The sequence below is a fragment of the Amphibalanus amphitrite genome, unplaced genomic scaffold (genome assembly GCF_019059575.1).
Source record: "Amphibalanus amphitrite isolate SeventyFive unplaced genomic scaffold, NRLGWU_Aamphi_draft 001626F_arrow, whole genome shotgun sequence".
Lineage (NCBI taxonomy): Eukaryota > Metazoa > Arthropoda > Thecostraca > Balanomorpha > Balanidae > Amphibalanus > Amphibalanus amphitrite.
In genome coordinates, this window is record NW_024883119.1 from 52,569 (window position 1) to 66,472 (window position 13,904).

General features: G+C 46.5%; 1 protein-coding gene across 3 annotated transcripts; it reads right to left on the reverse strand.

The window, feature by feature from the left end:
- Positions 1 to 792: 792 nt before the first annotated feature.
- On the reverse strand, positions 793 to 13,607 carry LOC122374254 (XK-related protein 8-like). Of its 3 annotated transcripts, none has more exons than XM_043352884.1 (2): positions 13,466 to 13,607; positions 793 to 2,796 (listed from the first exon to the last, which is right to left on the reverse strand). In XM_043352884.1, the coding sequence occupies exon 2, from the start codon at positions 2,738 to 2,740 to the stop codon at positions 1,577 to 1,579; it is 1,164 nt and encodes a 387-aa protein (XP_043208819.1). In that variant the 5' UTR covers positions 2,741 to 2,796; positions 13,466 to 13,607; the 3' UTR covers positions 793 to 1,576. The 3 variants fall into 3 exon arrangements, with proteins under 3 accessions (XP_043208819.1, XP_043208816.1, XP_043208817.1); XM_043352881.1 differs by lacking the exon at positions 13,466 to 13,607 and adding an exon at positions 13,443 to 13,463; XM_043352882.1 differs by lacking the exon at positions 13,466 to 13,607 and adding an exon at positions 13,287 to 13,451.
- Between the last annotated feature and the right edge of the window lie 297 nt (positions 13,608 to 13,904).

Sequence of the window (13,904 nt, forward strand, 5' to 3'; positions counted from 1 at the left end):
CGTAAAAAAGTCGAGGCGTCGCGTGGATTTGAGAGAAGGTTGTCTGTAAGCCGTTGTAGAATGAATCTCTGGGCTATTTTCACCAGCATGATTAATGATTATGTGACCAACCTCACTATTACATGCATAAATAAGACTGACGTGGATCATGTTACGTGCAAGGTTCTGGCGGGAGACAGTGGGCGGGTCAGGCTGTAGCACTGGAACAGCGGTTGGGGATAGCGGGTGGGTCAGGATGTGGCGCCACAGTCAGTGTGCGGGTCAGGCTGAAACGGCCACTGACCAGACCGACAAACAGCTATGAGGATCGAGTGTCACGGGAAGGAACTTGTCCTCTCAGAGCGTCGGACACCAACGGTCTCTGGTGTGCCAGCGGACTGAGATCGCTCCGTCAACGCGTGAGATGCCAACGCCAAACCCCAGCCGGCGATCCCCACCCATTCAACAGGGAGACTATCTTACCAAGTGCCGTATTTTCATAGTTACGATATTTTGTCACATGCAACATGATACCGGTGTGGGCAAATTCGTATCAAAGTCAACTAAACGATTCTTGGCCACGTATACGTATCGTGACAAATATCACGGGCACAATTATCTAGTCTCTAGAATGCGTAAAAAAACATCTCGCAAATAATTGCCCTTTAAATGCCGGAAAATTGCCATAAAAATAATTGCTGCTTAATCCTTTCAACGGCATTTCTAAACCATTTGGACCCTATAGAGAGGCAGACTTCTTCCGGCTAGGTTTGGCGCATACTTTACGTACCTCATGAAATACATTTATGGAAATAAGATATCAATATATATATTTGGTATGATTCAGCGAACACTTATGTTCCAAAAGTCGTCGGTAACAGCCAGTTCGATCATTTACGTCATGTGTAGGCATGGTGTATGCAATGCTACATGCCATATAAAAATATTTGACTCTTAAGATGAAGGTCATTTACAAAGCACACGATTCCAAAGCGACATTCGAAGAGCTTTAATTACAAGTAGAGATCAAAGATACGTGCCACTTCATGAACAACAATTTTTTTGGCCCTTGAAGCTTTGAATCACTGGCACGTTAGCTACAATAGCAGCAGCACAAATGTGGCGTCTAAGGCATAGATGCAAGGCAAGAAAAGACACACAACAAGCAGGGCCTGAGGCAGGTTTTCATGAAACACTTCAGCTTCATGAAAAGGTATGCAGCGATCAACCTAAGCGATCGCCTGTCGCTGGAAGAGCACCGATCACGAAAGCACAGTTCCCTCAGTCCATTCCTTACAAATGGATGTCACTAAGCAGGGTGGGTGGCACGACACATAAGCTCGGGTTTTGAGTAAGACAAACGCGAACCCCAGGCCTTCCATCAGAGATATTGATAGCACCTGATATCACATTGATATACGGATAAAATGGCCAGTGAATGAAATGCGCTTCCCAACATGTCGCAAAAACAGCAAACTAGTAACAATATCGTAATTCGTAGGTATCGTATAGTAAAACCACGCGCTCGGAAAACGAGGACTTTCGGCAGAACAGTGCGACTGAAGTCCATTCAGACCTCAGTTGAAAAGCACAAACGCTACAACGCCTCGGCGGCAACCGCTCTCTCTTTTGCCGCCGAATCGCTTGCTTCTGCGGCGCACTCCTCACAGACGTTCTCCCACTCCGCAGGCGCCCGTTTCATGTAGAGCCGACCGCCCGGGTGGAAGCACTCGTGCTCGAGGCCGTGGCACAGGAGGCCGACCAGGAACAGTCCCGGGAACAGACACACGAACGTGCGCCCCGTGCCCAGTGCGTACACCGCATACACGAGGGCCTCCACGAAAAAGCTTACGGAATAGTAGAAGGCGTACCGATATCTCGCGGGGTCATCCTTGACGTTGAACATCCCAAAGATGTGCAGGTACGCCATCAAAGCGTGGTAGAAGCGTTCCTGTTTCCAGTTCTCCGTGAATTCCGTCTCCATGAAGTGGAACCAGATGATACACACTATGAAAGCGCCGACGCAGACGCAGATGCCGTACGTTATGCCGAGATGGAAGAGACAGGCCAGCGCGAAGACTCTGGACGCCAGGAAGCAGATCCTGTAGAGGACCTGCAGAACGGTGCTGGCATAGGAGAGCTCCTGCTTGTCGTGCCGGTGACTGCGGCAGTGCTGGCCCATCGAGAAGGTGCTCAGCGCCAGCGACACCAACACCAGCGCACCGAACACCATCTCCAAGAGCGCGCTCTCCACGCCGGTCCAGTTACTCAGCAGCTTGTAGATCTTGACGACGAGCTGCGAGGCTGAGCCGGCATACACTGCCACCAGCCGTAAAAACGACAGGTCCGCCTGAGCCAGGAAAAAGCGATGGTAGTAGGAGGCGCCCTTTTCTTTGCTGCGGGTGCGGCACGCTATTTTTCCTATTTCGCCCATGCGAATGGGCACTGCTAACAGAAGGCAGTGTCCTACGGTGTTGGGCCAGGAGACGTAGCATTCGCCGCTGTCGTTGCGATACCACCAGAACGAGAACAGGTTGATGGGCACTTGGGGGAGCACCACCGCCGTGAGCAGAATGGAGAAATACCACCACTCATCACTTGAAGCATAGTTGACGAGTGAGTTGATGTTCATTGCAAACGTGCCGATGTATGAGCCAATGCCTATAACGTACATAACCCAGAAAAATATTCCAATATCTGGGGCACGCGGTTGAAGCCAGCCTTCTTTAGTAGCGAGCTTGCGCAACCACTGACAGCACATCTTGACCACTGACAATTCATTCACTTCAGGGATACTCTTGGGTCCCAGGTCACCAGCTGCAACGGAGACACAAGCCTTTAGTTACAACCAGGGTTACTTTTATAGGAAAAGTTGAGAGGGGGATTAAAGTTCGGGGCAAAACCGGATCCAGATTCCAGGGGCATCTGGAAGGGGGGGGGGCAATGCCAATAGGTTTTGATTAGGATGGGGCCCGCAGAACCTTACCTACCCCAAATCCTATTCTCTCCCCGGATTTCAGTCACTTTATTTTGTAAGATTGCCAAAAAAAAAATTGCTTAAGAAATATATGCACATACCATGGCGGTAAGGGGTGGGGGAGGTCCCAACTTGACTGCGCCCTTTCAAATGCCAATCAGTAGTATCAGCCTATACCCTAGCCAAACATTAATCCTCGCCGGACTTATTTTTGAATCAAGTATCCACTTACCCGCAAGGAAATCAGACAGGTATAGACCCGAGCCTATGAGTAGGCACACCTGTCGGTATTAGTAGAGCAGACGTCACACAGAGGTTTTCCAACCAAGGAGAGGCACTTTACCAGGAGGAGCTTCTTCTAACAAAACCTAAACAAACCTTGAAACCTTACCTGACCTATCCTTACCTCACCTACAACCTAAAACCTAAAAACCTCCAACCTAAAAACCTATCCTACAATCTGCAAACCTACAGCGCCTCTCCTCGGTTGGAAAACCTTCGTGTGACGTCTGGTCTACCAATGCCAACCTGTCTATCACCGACAGCCCTCGGACAATTGGGACTAAGGTGCGGAATGCCTAGTTGATCTTCAGGCTTCTCACCATAAAAGTTGAGTCTGCAGTGGACCTGATCCCAGTGAGGCGACTGACGTCTATTTTTTCAGTGGGTTTTGCCAGGGCTCGAAAAGACTGATCAGGTTATTTATAGGCCTGCTGCCCGAGGGACACAGCAAACACCCATGCCACACAATGTACTCGGGTGATCATGTTCGGGTGGCAGGGGCTCTGCCACGGTATTGGGATGGGGGGGGGGGGGGTCCGACCCAAAACACAAAACCTCACTGGCGGATTCAGGGCCCTGTTTCACCGGTGATAGCAGCACGCTACTATCCTTATTATTTATTTATTTATTTATTTCGCATATCTTTGTGGTTTCCAATATACAATTGGCTTGTTACACCACAGCGTCATACAAATACACATACCGGCTGCCATGATATACAGAATAAAATATACATGGACGCAGTGGCGTGAGTGATGCCTAAAAAAAGCTAAAAAAAGACATGTAACGACTAGCTCAATGACAAGGCTAAAAGATGGTGACGCAATGTAATATAAAACACTCTTGTTTAAAATGATGGTAGGTGTGTGCGTGCTCTAGAGTTTGGTAAGCATCGACTTTTTCACATTTTTCTTGAAGGTTAAGTCACTTCTGCAGACACGCGTTTTTTCGTCGAGAGCGTTCCACGTGTTCAGCGACCGGATGGGTGCGGCCAAGCGAGTTCGCTCCAGACGGGCCCGCGGTACATGAAGGAGACCAGCAGCGGTCGCTCTCGTACTACGCTCTGATATGTCCGCGCGATACGTGGCTAGTGCTTTTAGGTGAAACGGTGCATTCTCCTGATACAGCAGTGAGTGCACGAGGACACAGTCTCTATAGGCGATCATGTTCTCGAAGGTAAGCCAGCCGAGCTCCTGTCTTGTCTTAGAAATACGATCAAACTTACGTTTCCGTGTGACAATGCGAGTTGCATAGTTCACCACCTTTTCCATGCGAAGGCGATCCTGCTTTGCAGGTGGCGCCCAGGCCGGCAGACAATACGTCACATGCGGAAAGACCAGGGCACGAATGAGGTGTACTAGGGTAGTTCTTGGCAGCGTGTCTCGGATCTTACTGATGGTGATGAGATTGCTGTAGCAGCGCTGCACCACTCTGCTCGTCTGTTGACGCATGGTAAGCTCTCGGTCCAGAACCACACCTAAGATTTTGACACACTGGGCTGGTGCTATCTGTATGCCGTCAAAGTTGATCATGAATCCATCAGTCTTTTTGATGGCTGCTGCTGTTCCAAAGACGATGAGCTCGGTCTTTGTGGGATTAACTTTAAGCCCGTTTAAAGTGAACCAGGCAGAGACAGTGGCTAGATCGGTCTCCGCCCTGAGACGCAGCTCAGTGAGTCCTGCCGGGGTTGGCGCGGCGCAGTGCAGTATCTGGGAGTCGTCAGCGTAGGTTATGAGTGACGCGTGATGTGACAAGTGACACGACAGGTCATTTGTGAACACACTGAACATGATGGGGCCGATCGTACTGCCCTGGACCACTCCATACGGCACCGGGAGGCTGCCGCCGCCCTCTATGGCCTGCGTCCGGTCGCTGAAGAAGTCCGAGAACCAGTGTGTAGATATTCCGTACCACTGGAGCTTGATGAACAGTGCGTCACGATCAACACAGTCGAAGGCCTTGGATAGGTCACAAGATGACAGACACGTCACGAGTCCATCATCGCTATTCGCCGCGATCCTACTGACGAGATCGATAGTCGCGCCCTCTGTCGAGTGATTGGGCCTGTACGCGTACTGCGACGGTGACAGGATATGGTTGTCGGTCAGATACGTGATAAGCTGAGTGCTAACTAGTTTTTCCGCGAGCTTTGACACCACACTCAGAATGCTGATAGGCCTAAAGTTACATGGTTGCGACGTTTCACCCGCCTTATGAATAGGAATCACTTTTGCATGTTTCCACACTTTCGGAACTTTACCAGTGACAAAAGACCGATTTATCACTCGGAGCACATGGGGGCCGATCACCGGGAAACACCGCTATCAAATTGCGCGAGCTGACGTAATGTGATGAGGTCACACTAATGACGTTTCGTGTAATCCGTGAGCTGCGTTTGGAACAGAGTTGCTATCTTGTTGAATTGCGTTTGATACATTTGTCTGATCGCACGGCCGTGAAGATGTTAGCAGCAATATTTGATGACATCACACAGATTGATGGCGTCATGGTTTGTTGATGTTACCATGAAAACCCAATTTGACACGTGTGAAACAGGGCCCAGGGTGACATTCAGGGGGAGGTCTCCCCCACACTCCAAAGCACACGAAATCGATGAAAAATTGTCATTTTTCTAAAGTACAAGTTAAGTTTAGTTTATTTTGCATATCGTAAGTGGTTAAGCGTTCTGAGGAATATCATCATGAGAAGTATGCGCATCTGGCTGACCTTATCCTCACTTCTGTATGGAAATATGAAATTGCCAAAATAAATTACTGTATTAAAAATCGAGATATTTCGAGCACAGCTCTTCGTCGGTCGATTGTAATTATTTACACACATAACAGGCACACAATGTCGAATTCGTCTCAAGTTCTTCAGTAATGTCGCAGTAAGAAATTTAAATACACAGATCCCGTGCAAATTGATCACCCTAGTTCCTACCTTAAAAATATATCTAAACATAATTCCCCAGTTAAACTAGCAGTACATATATAGGTATCTTTCAAGAACCAATTCACACACATTTATATACATTATTTTGGAAGAAGCTGCCATGATGTAGTGTTATCGTTAATTTTGGGCCTGGCGTCTCGGATGAAGATGGATTCAGCGATTCTTCTATCCGCTTCATCTTTGCATACACGCAGGATTTTGGCCGTCACCGAGATGTCGCGTCGATCCATCTCAGGGTGCTTATGCAGCGCATGCTCTCCTAGGGGAGTGTCCTCTTCTCTGTTAATGCCGTTCCTCCGATGCTCGTTGTAGCGGAGTCTAACTGGCCTGCTCGTTTCTCCGATGTAGGTGTCGCCGCAGTGACTGCAGGTAAGTTCATATACCACGTTTTTGGTCGTGCACTTGGACTGTAGCCCCGCCTGGCATGAATGACAGCACCTTCGTCCCGAGGGGCAGGGGGCTGGGTTCAGTCGTGTCTTGACCAGTCGTTTCTTCAGGGTGTTGTTGGTGGTCCATGCTATCTCCACTGGTAATCCAGAGTTGATTGCAACCTTCTTCACCTGAGCAGCCACCTTGTCATTAACGAAGGGCAGTCGGATATATGTGCCTTGCTTCTTCTTGTTCTGTTGTCGCTGATCTGGCCGTTCCCGTCGTTTCATATACCATGTTGTCGCTGATCTCGTCGTTTCATATACCACCAAAAACGTGGTATATGAACTTACCTGCAGTCACTGCGGCGACACCTACATCGGAGAAACGAGCAGGCCAGTTAGACTCCGCTACAACGAGCATCGGAGGAACGGCATTAACAGAGAAGAGGACACTCCCCTAGGAGAGCATGCGCTGCATAAGCACCCTGAGATGGATCGACGCGACATCTCGGTGACGGCCAAAATCCTGCGTGTATGCAAAGATGAAGCGGATAGAAGAATCGCTGAATCCATCTTCATCCGAGACGCCAGGCCCAAAATTAACGATAACACTACATCATGGCAGCTTCTTCCAAAATAATGTATATAAATGTGTGTGAATTGGTTCTTGAAAGATACCTATATATGTACTGCTAGTTTAACTGGGGAATTATGTTTAGATATATTTTTAAGGTAGGAACTAGGGTGATCAATTTGCACGGGATCTGTGTATTTAAATTTCTTACTGCGACATTACTGAAGAACTTGAGACGAATTCGACATTGTGTGCCTGTTATGTGTGTAAATAATTACAATCGACCGACGAAGAGCTGTGCTCGAAATATCTCGATTTTTAATACAGTAATTTATTTTGGCAATTTCATATTTCCATACAGAAGTGAGGATAAGGTCAGCCAGATGCGCATACTTCTTATTTTGCATATCATTAACTGGCAGGGGCAGCCCAATTACAGTCACATATTAAAGAATAAATATATGGTAGGAGACCGAGACACACATATATAAATACCTTGACCAAAGGCCTCTCAGATTTCAGAGACTTCAGCTTGTCCAGCATCAACCCTTAAGGTTTCTTTTCGCGAATAACTCGCGTAAAAAATGCCGATCGCGACGAAGCTTTCAGTACCCTCGCATTGATCAATTTTACACCTACCCTGAAAATTTCATGACCCTGACCCAAATGACCTTCGACCTGTGACCTATTCGATATGAGACCTGTGACGATATTCGAGATGAGATGAGATGAGACCTCTTTTCCGAGACCATGTTTGGCCGGAATTGCGATTCAGCATATGTGGCTCGCATTTAGCCGCGAGTTTGCAAGCTTTTCGTGGTTTCAAACCTTCCAACATGCGATTTGATGTTGCTCCCATGCATTAGGGTGGGTGTCAAGGTCACCTGAGCTGAAGGTCAGGTCAGGTCTGGTCCTTTGGTGACCTTGGTTCACTTTTTCGAGTTTTACATGTTTCCAGGCTAGTTTTTGGAGCTGAATTCGAATTTAGCAGCCATTTGAACATTCACGAAGTAGTTTTGGTGCCTTTGTAACATGTTACAAAGCTGTCAGAGGCGGATGACAGGTACTACGAATACCCACCACGGGCACGACCCCTACCAGATGACCTGACCTGACCTGACCTGACCAGACCTGGTCTTAACGCTTAACGACATCATCTGTGATCAAAACTAACACGATATTCGTGATCAGCATCCCATAAAACCCCTCAGCACTCAGCAGCCACACTTTATGACTTTCTAACAGGTCCCGATATTCCCGATTTTTGGGTCATTGACCTGATCTGGAAGGTCAACCGATGACCTAGGACCTGAAAATTGGGTATCATTGGCTTCCTCTCGTGACGGGCAGCATGCTCGTTTTTTCCGCGAAGCTCTTGCTCCATCGACCATCAGGAGCCAAACGCGAGGGGGGGGGTCGTACCAACCCCCCTTGTGCCATCAAAGGACTCAAAATGGCCGGTCGGAGAGGCCATCGTAACCTAAAATGGCCTGTGCCGGCAATGGTTTAAGTCATTGGATCAGTCCAAGATCAGCCGAAGTGTGGTCCCTCCTATATATATAGGTTTATAATATATAGCCTTGATAGGTATTTCAGTAGGCGGAACTATGGTCAAGCGTACCCATTTTCGGGAACGCATTTTCGTTCCCATGTTTGGGAACGATAAACCCAAATATGGGAACGCCATGTAGGCATTATTTAAAACAAGAAAAAGAACCGTTAAATGACGTCCAAAAGATATAAAACGATCGTGAACCGCCTGATATTTGTCTCGATATTGTTGGGAAAGAGTTTGATATTGTAAGGTCCATCGTAGTTTCAAATCGTTCCCCTATTTCTAAAGCAGTCCATCATCCGGGCCGCGAGCCCAAATTTGGGAACGCTCTCGTACACTGGCGCTGCAAGCGTTCCTTATTATGGGAACGGCGTACCCAAAATTGGGAACGATTTCACCGACGCCTTTCAGGGACTCTTTTCATTAAGAAGCATCACGTCCAACGCCGCAAATTATTGTTAACGCAACAATCATCAGATGACCTTTCCGGCAAGACCGTCGCATGTTTCGCCCGGTCTTCTGCGCTTTTATTCCCGTCGATCTCGCAGCGGGCAGCGTATATTCGGATGCAGTATGAGCAGAGCATGGGTCCCGAAAAATTCCTCAGAAACTAGAGAAATTCTCGGACACACACGACGGGTACCATATGAATGCGGGTGAGACTAAATGCTTACTTCGAAATTTAAGCTGCGTTGCGGCATTGGTGGTTATGTGCGGCGTGTATGCCGCATGATTAGTAAGCGGCGACCACTAAATTAAAAACTCAATAGCTTTGACCTGTTTTCAATGGATAACACTGCATACCAAAAATGTCCATCGCTCTCGTCATAGGATATTTAGATTTAAATAACTAACTTATCTACATCATCGTTTTGAACCAAATTAATACTTTCAACTTGACCCTCGCCCGTATTGGTGTTTTTTTTTTTCCAGCCGCGAACGTATAAGGTATAACCCCTTGCCGTTTCGCTCCTGATCAAGCTAGAGCTTCGCGGAAAAAAGCAGCGTGTTGCCCGTGACGAGAGGAAGCCGATGATACCCAATTTTAAGGTCCTAGGTCATCAGTTGACCTTCCAGGTCAGGTCAATGACCCAAAAGGCAGGAAAATTGGGACCTGTTAGAACGTTGGACGTGGTGAACGTGGCCGTGGGACCTGAAAAAGTTGCACCTCTATGTAATATGTGGGTTCGATATACTGTGTGACGTTCCAAGAACTATTTGGGAAAAGTTGCACCTCCGGAGAGACGGACGGACGGACGGAGAGACGGATGGACGGACGGATGGAGAAACGGACGGACGGATGGACGGACTGAGAGACGGAAGGGCGGACGGACGGACGGACGGACTGAGAGACGGAAGGGCGGGCGAACGGACGGAGAGACGGACAAAGAGATGGACAGACGGACGAGAGAGAGAGAGAGAGAGAGAGAGAGAGAGAGAGAGAGAGAGAGAGAGAGAGAGAGAGAGAGAGAGAGAGAGAGAGAGAGAGAGAGAGAGAAAGAGAGAGAGAGAGAGAGAGAGAGAGAGAGAGAGAAGGGTGGTGAGAGAAAGGAGGATCAGATGAAGGAAAAGACTTAGAGCTATGGATATTACTTGTCAGAGACTCGGGGAGGACGGGAAGGAGACTGATACCTAAAGAGAGGAAAGATGATCGTGCGCAAGGGGTTTGGGAGATAGGTAAGGAGACAGGGGAAAATGAGATTTTATTGCTCCGGTCCCAATAACACTTCCCAAAATAAAATATAATTGGTCGTAATTATCGAATAAGAATCGGAAATTGTCAAATGAACGTCTGATTTGCTTACATCGATCCGCCCTATACCCTGTTTGACATGTTTGCACCAAAGCCAACTTGCAGGCTATACATCGAGCCAGTGGTATATACTATACAATAAATACATCTCTCCCGGTGGTATACCTGCATAGAGCCGAGACCTCCGGCTGTATTTTCCCACGATCAGCCGGATTGCAAAGCCGTGTATTTTTCGTCCGTTGCAGGCGGCCGGCGCAATCTCCGTGAAAGAAGCGCTCCAGTGACAAAAGCACGAGCAGATCGCCTAAATGCCGGAGGCCGCGAGAATTTCTCTAGTTTCTGAAGAATTTTTCGGGACCCATGCTCTACTCATACTGCATCCGAATATACGCCAGCGGGCACGCCCCCCTCTGCAGGATTACGTAATTCACAACGCTCAGCGATGTTCAACAAGGTCTTCCATACCTATATCCACCGTCCGCGCCGAGCGTGGAGACATGTCAAGCACCTGTCTGTTTATCACCGATAGTTGACGAGCACAAGGAAGGGTTAGGTTAGGGTTTATATAGCCTTGCAAGGAAGTATCCAAAAATGGGAACGCTGAATATGTTCCACCCTCAAAACACCTAGTCCCAATGAAAATCTAGTTTTTCCCTTTCTTGATGAGTGTAAGTGGCAAAAGGCCTGGTAGGATGGGCACGAGGAATGATCGAAATCAGCATAAAAATTATAAATAAGCCACACAGAGCAACCTATATAAGAGAAATTCCCCCAAAACGATCATGCTTAGAAACACGGAAGACAAAAACCACGCTCATGACGCTCCTTATTAAACAACTCTAAACAGCTAGCATCCAAATAAAATATGTCTTTCTGGGATGATAAAATACAGCTGAATAATTTTAAACCACTGAAACTGAGTTTACAACAGTAGTTCGGTAAAATCACTGACGTTCCATGCGGTCGTGCGCCCCGACACCAAATGTCACCAATATTACCCCTGGACTGTCCGCGTGTTCGCTTGCATATGTCAGCATCTGGTGTCGCTAGTATGAAACTTCATAACCAGGCGAAAATTATTATGCTTGACCTCAAAATGTAAAAAACGCTTCAATTTCCTTAAAATTGCAAGTTAAATGTAGTATAACCCTTGTTTTCACCATTCCGTCAATTCAAAAAATCCTTAAAAATATCGTTCGACGGTCAATTTCCTTGTGCAACGGTCAGATTAAAGATAATTTTATAGAGACTTAGTAGATACTTAAAGGAACCCTCCCAGATTTGAGATTAGATTTGAGTTGAGATAGCCAAAATGGGGTCCCTGGCTCACAATTACCGGTTTCGGCACTCACAACATCGAGAAATGCCTTAAATCGGAAATATTGAATTTCAAAATTGCAGCATTTTGATTCAGAGGGGCTAATGCATAGGAATACCCCTCTGAATGTGTGACGTCAGCGCAGATGTCTAACGATTTTTAAATGTTTTGACTAAAACGTTTTGTAGCACGCGGTGGTATATGCTATTTGCGCGCAACATCTGCCGCAAACGCCGTACTTTCAAAATGAAGTCGCTAGAAACAGCGGAGATCCCAAAAAAAGTAAACAAAAGTAAAAGTCTAATATCTTGAAAACCGGTGAATATTTTTCGGTGAAATTTGGTAGATATTCGTTTTCGCTCTTTCTGAACCGAGCGACATCACTTTCATGCCAATTCATAAACCTTTTTGAAGGTGGGAGGGTCCCTTTAAATTAGCGTGCACTTTTTTGAAACGTGATGCACTAATGAGTTTTATTGGGCGAACGGCCGAAAAATTACCTTCCGTTCCCATAAATGGAAACGCCCGTTCCCATATTTGGGAACTCCGTTCCCAAAAATGGGAACGTTCCTATATTTGGGTACTCATGACCAGTAAATATTTACTTTAGGTCTGCAATATTATTTTAACAAGAAAAAATGCACATTCTTACACTATTTGATGTCCTGAATTCAGATATGATGCTTAAATGCATCAAAAATGTAAAATAAGATACTAAAACCCCAGCACATTACCCCACATTGCTGCACAATATACACTGAAGAAAGCACGCTTCCGCGACAAAAACGAAACATACAACGCTGCCCTATAAAAGAAAAAAAATGATGTGGATATTCATTAGTTTTCGACGTTATGAAAATGACGTCATAATACCAAAGCACAAGAAAAACGGTGAATAAAAAAGAGAATATATTTAGCAAAGCTAATAGAGCATGAGAAAATGATCAGAACATAACCAAACCTTACCTAACCTGACCTACTGATGTTTGCCTACTGGGGGAAAAGGAAAAAGTGACTTGCATGAATAGATTGCAAGCAATGGTAAGTCAAATATTTTCAGGTTAAGTGGTTATGCATCAGGCTTCAGGCCTTCGGCCTGAAGCCAGATACACAACCACTTAACCTAAAAATATTTGACTTACCATTGCCTGTAATCTCTCCTAAGGCATTGCCTTCGGCACTGCACCGCTCCGCCTCGATTATTTTGACGTCACTTTCCTTACAATTTATTATCATCCGTAATTTCGCTCAACCTTGGTTGGACCATTTGTAGCGGGTGCGCCGCGCAGACGGTCTTTTGACACGTGCAGTCGGAGGTGGGGCCGGCGGTGGTGATACTGGTGATACTAGTGTACTGGTGCTTTTAAATTGGTTTCTAGAAGGAATAAGTATCAGAAATGAAATCAGGAGGTCTTAGAGTATCGTGTGAATGACTTTTATTTACCCCTCTGTTTTGCGGACCTAAAGTAAATAAATACCCTCATGACCATAGTTCCACCTACTGATTTAACAGTTATCTCACCTGGTTCGGAGTTCTTGCTGGTTCCTATCAAAGACAAAACCTTGGACTAAACAAACTGTGTACACGGCGTATACGTACTTAAAAAAACAATTATCATTAGCAAGCATCCACGGGGCATGGCCGATCCACGGTAAGTTCTGATGATTCATTACATACCTCTATAATGATTCACAACTCACCCGTTTCATATCTTGACCACCCCGCATTTGATGTCTCTCGGACGATGAAGATTCTACGTCATCCGGCCAATCACGTTCCATAACCGCAGCGGAGCCCCTGCTGACCCTGATCCCGGATTGGCCGGACGACGTACAATCTTCGTCAACCGAGATATATCGAACAGGGCCTTGCATCGAACGTTTGAAACATCTGCGTCAGAGGCATAGCTTTTCATAAAATGTCCTCTAAAATGCAGCAACATTTCCCACTAATTCACTGCATAAACCAAATAGCATTTATCATAAATTTCTTTCCTCAAATGACATTCGGAAGCATAACGGGCCTTTATTTGAAGATCAAAACTAGCTATTGAAAGTTATAGAAGCATACTGTTCTTGATTTAAAGTGAGATTCAGGGGAAAAAACATCACTTGACGATACTCTACGACTTCGGTGACG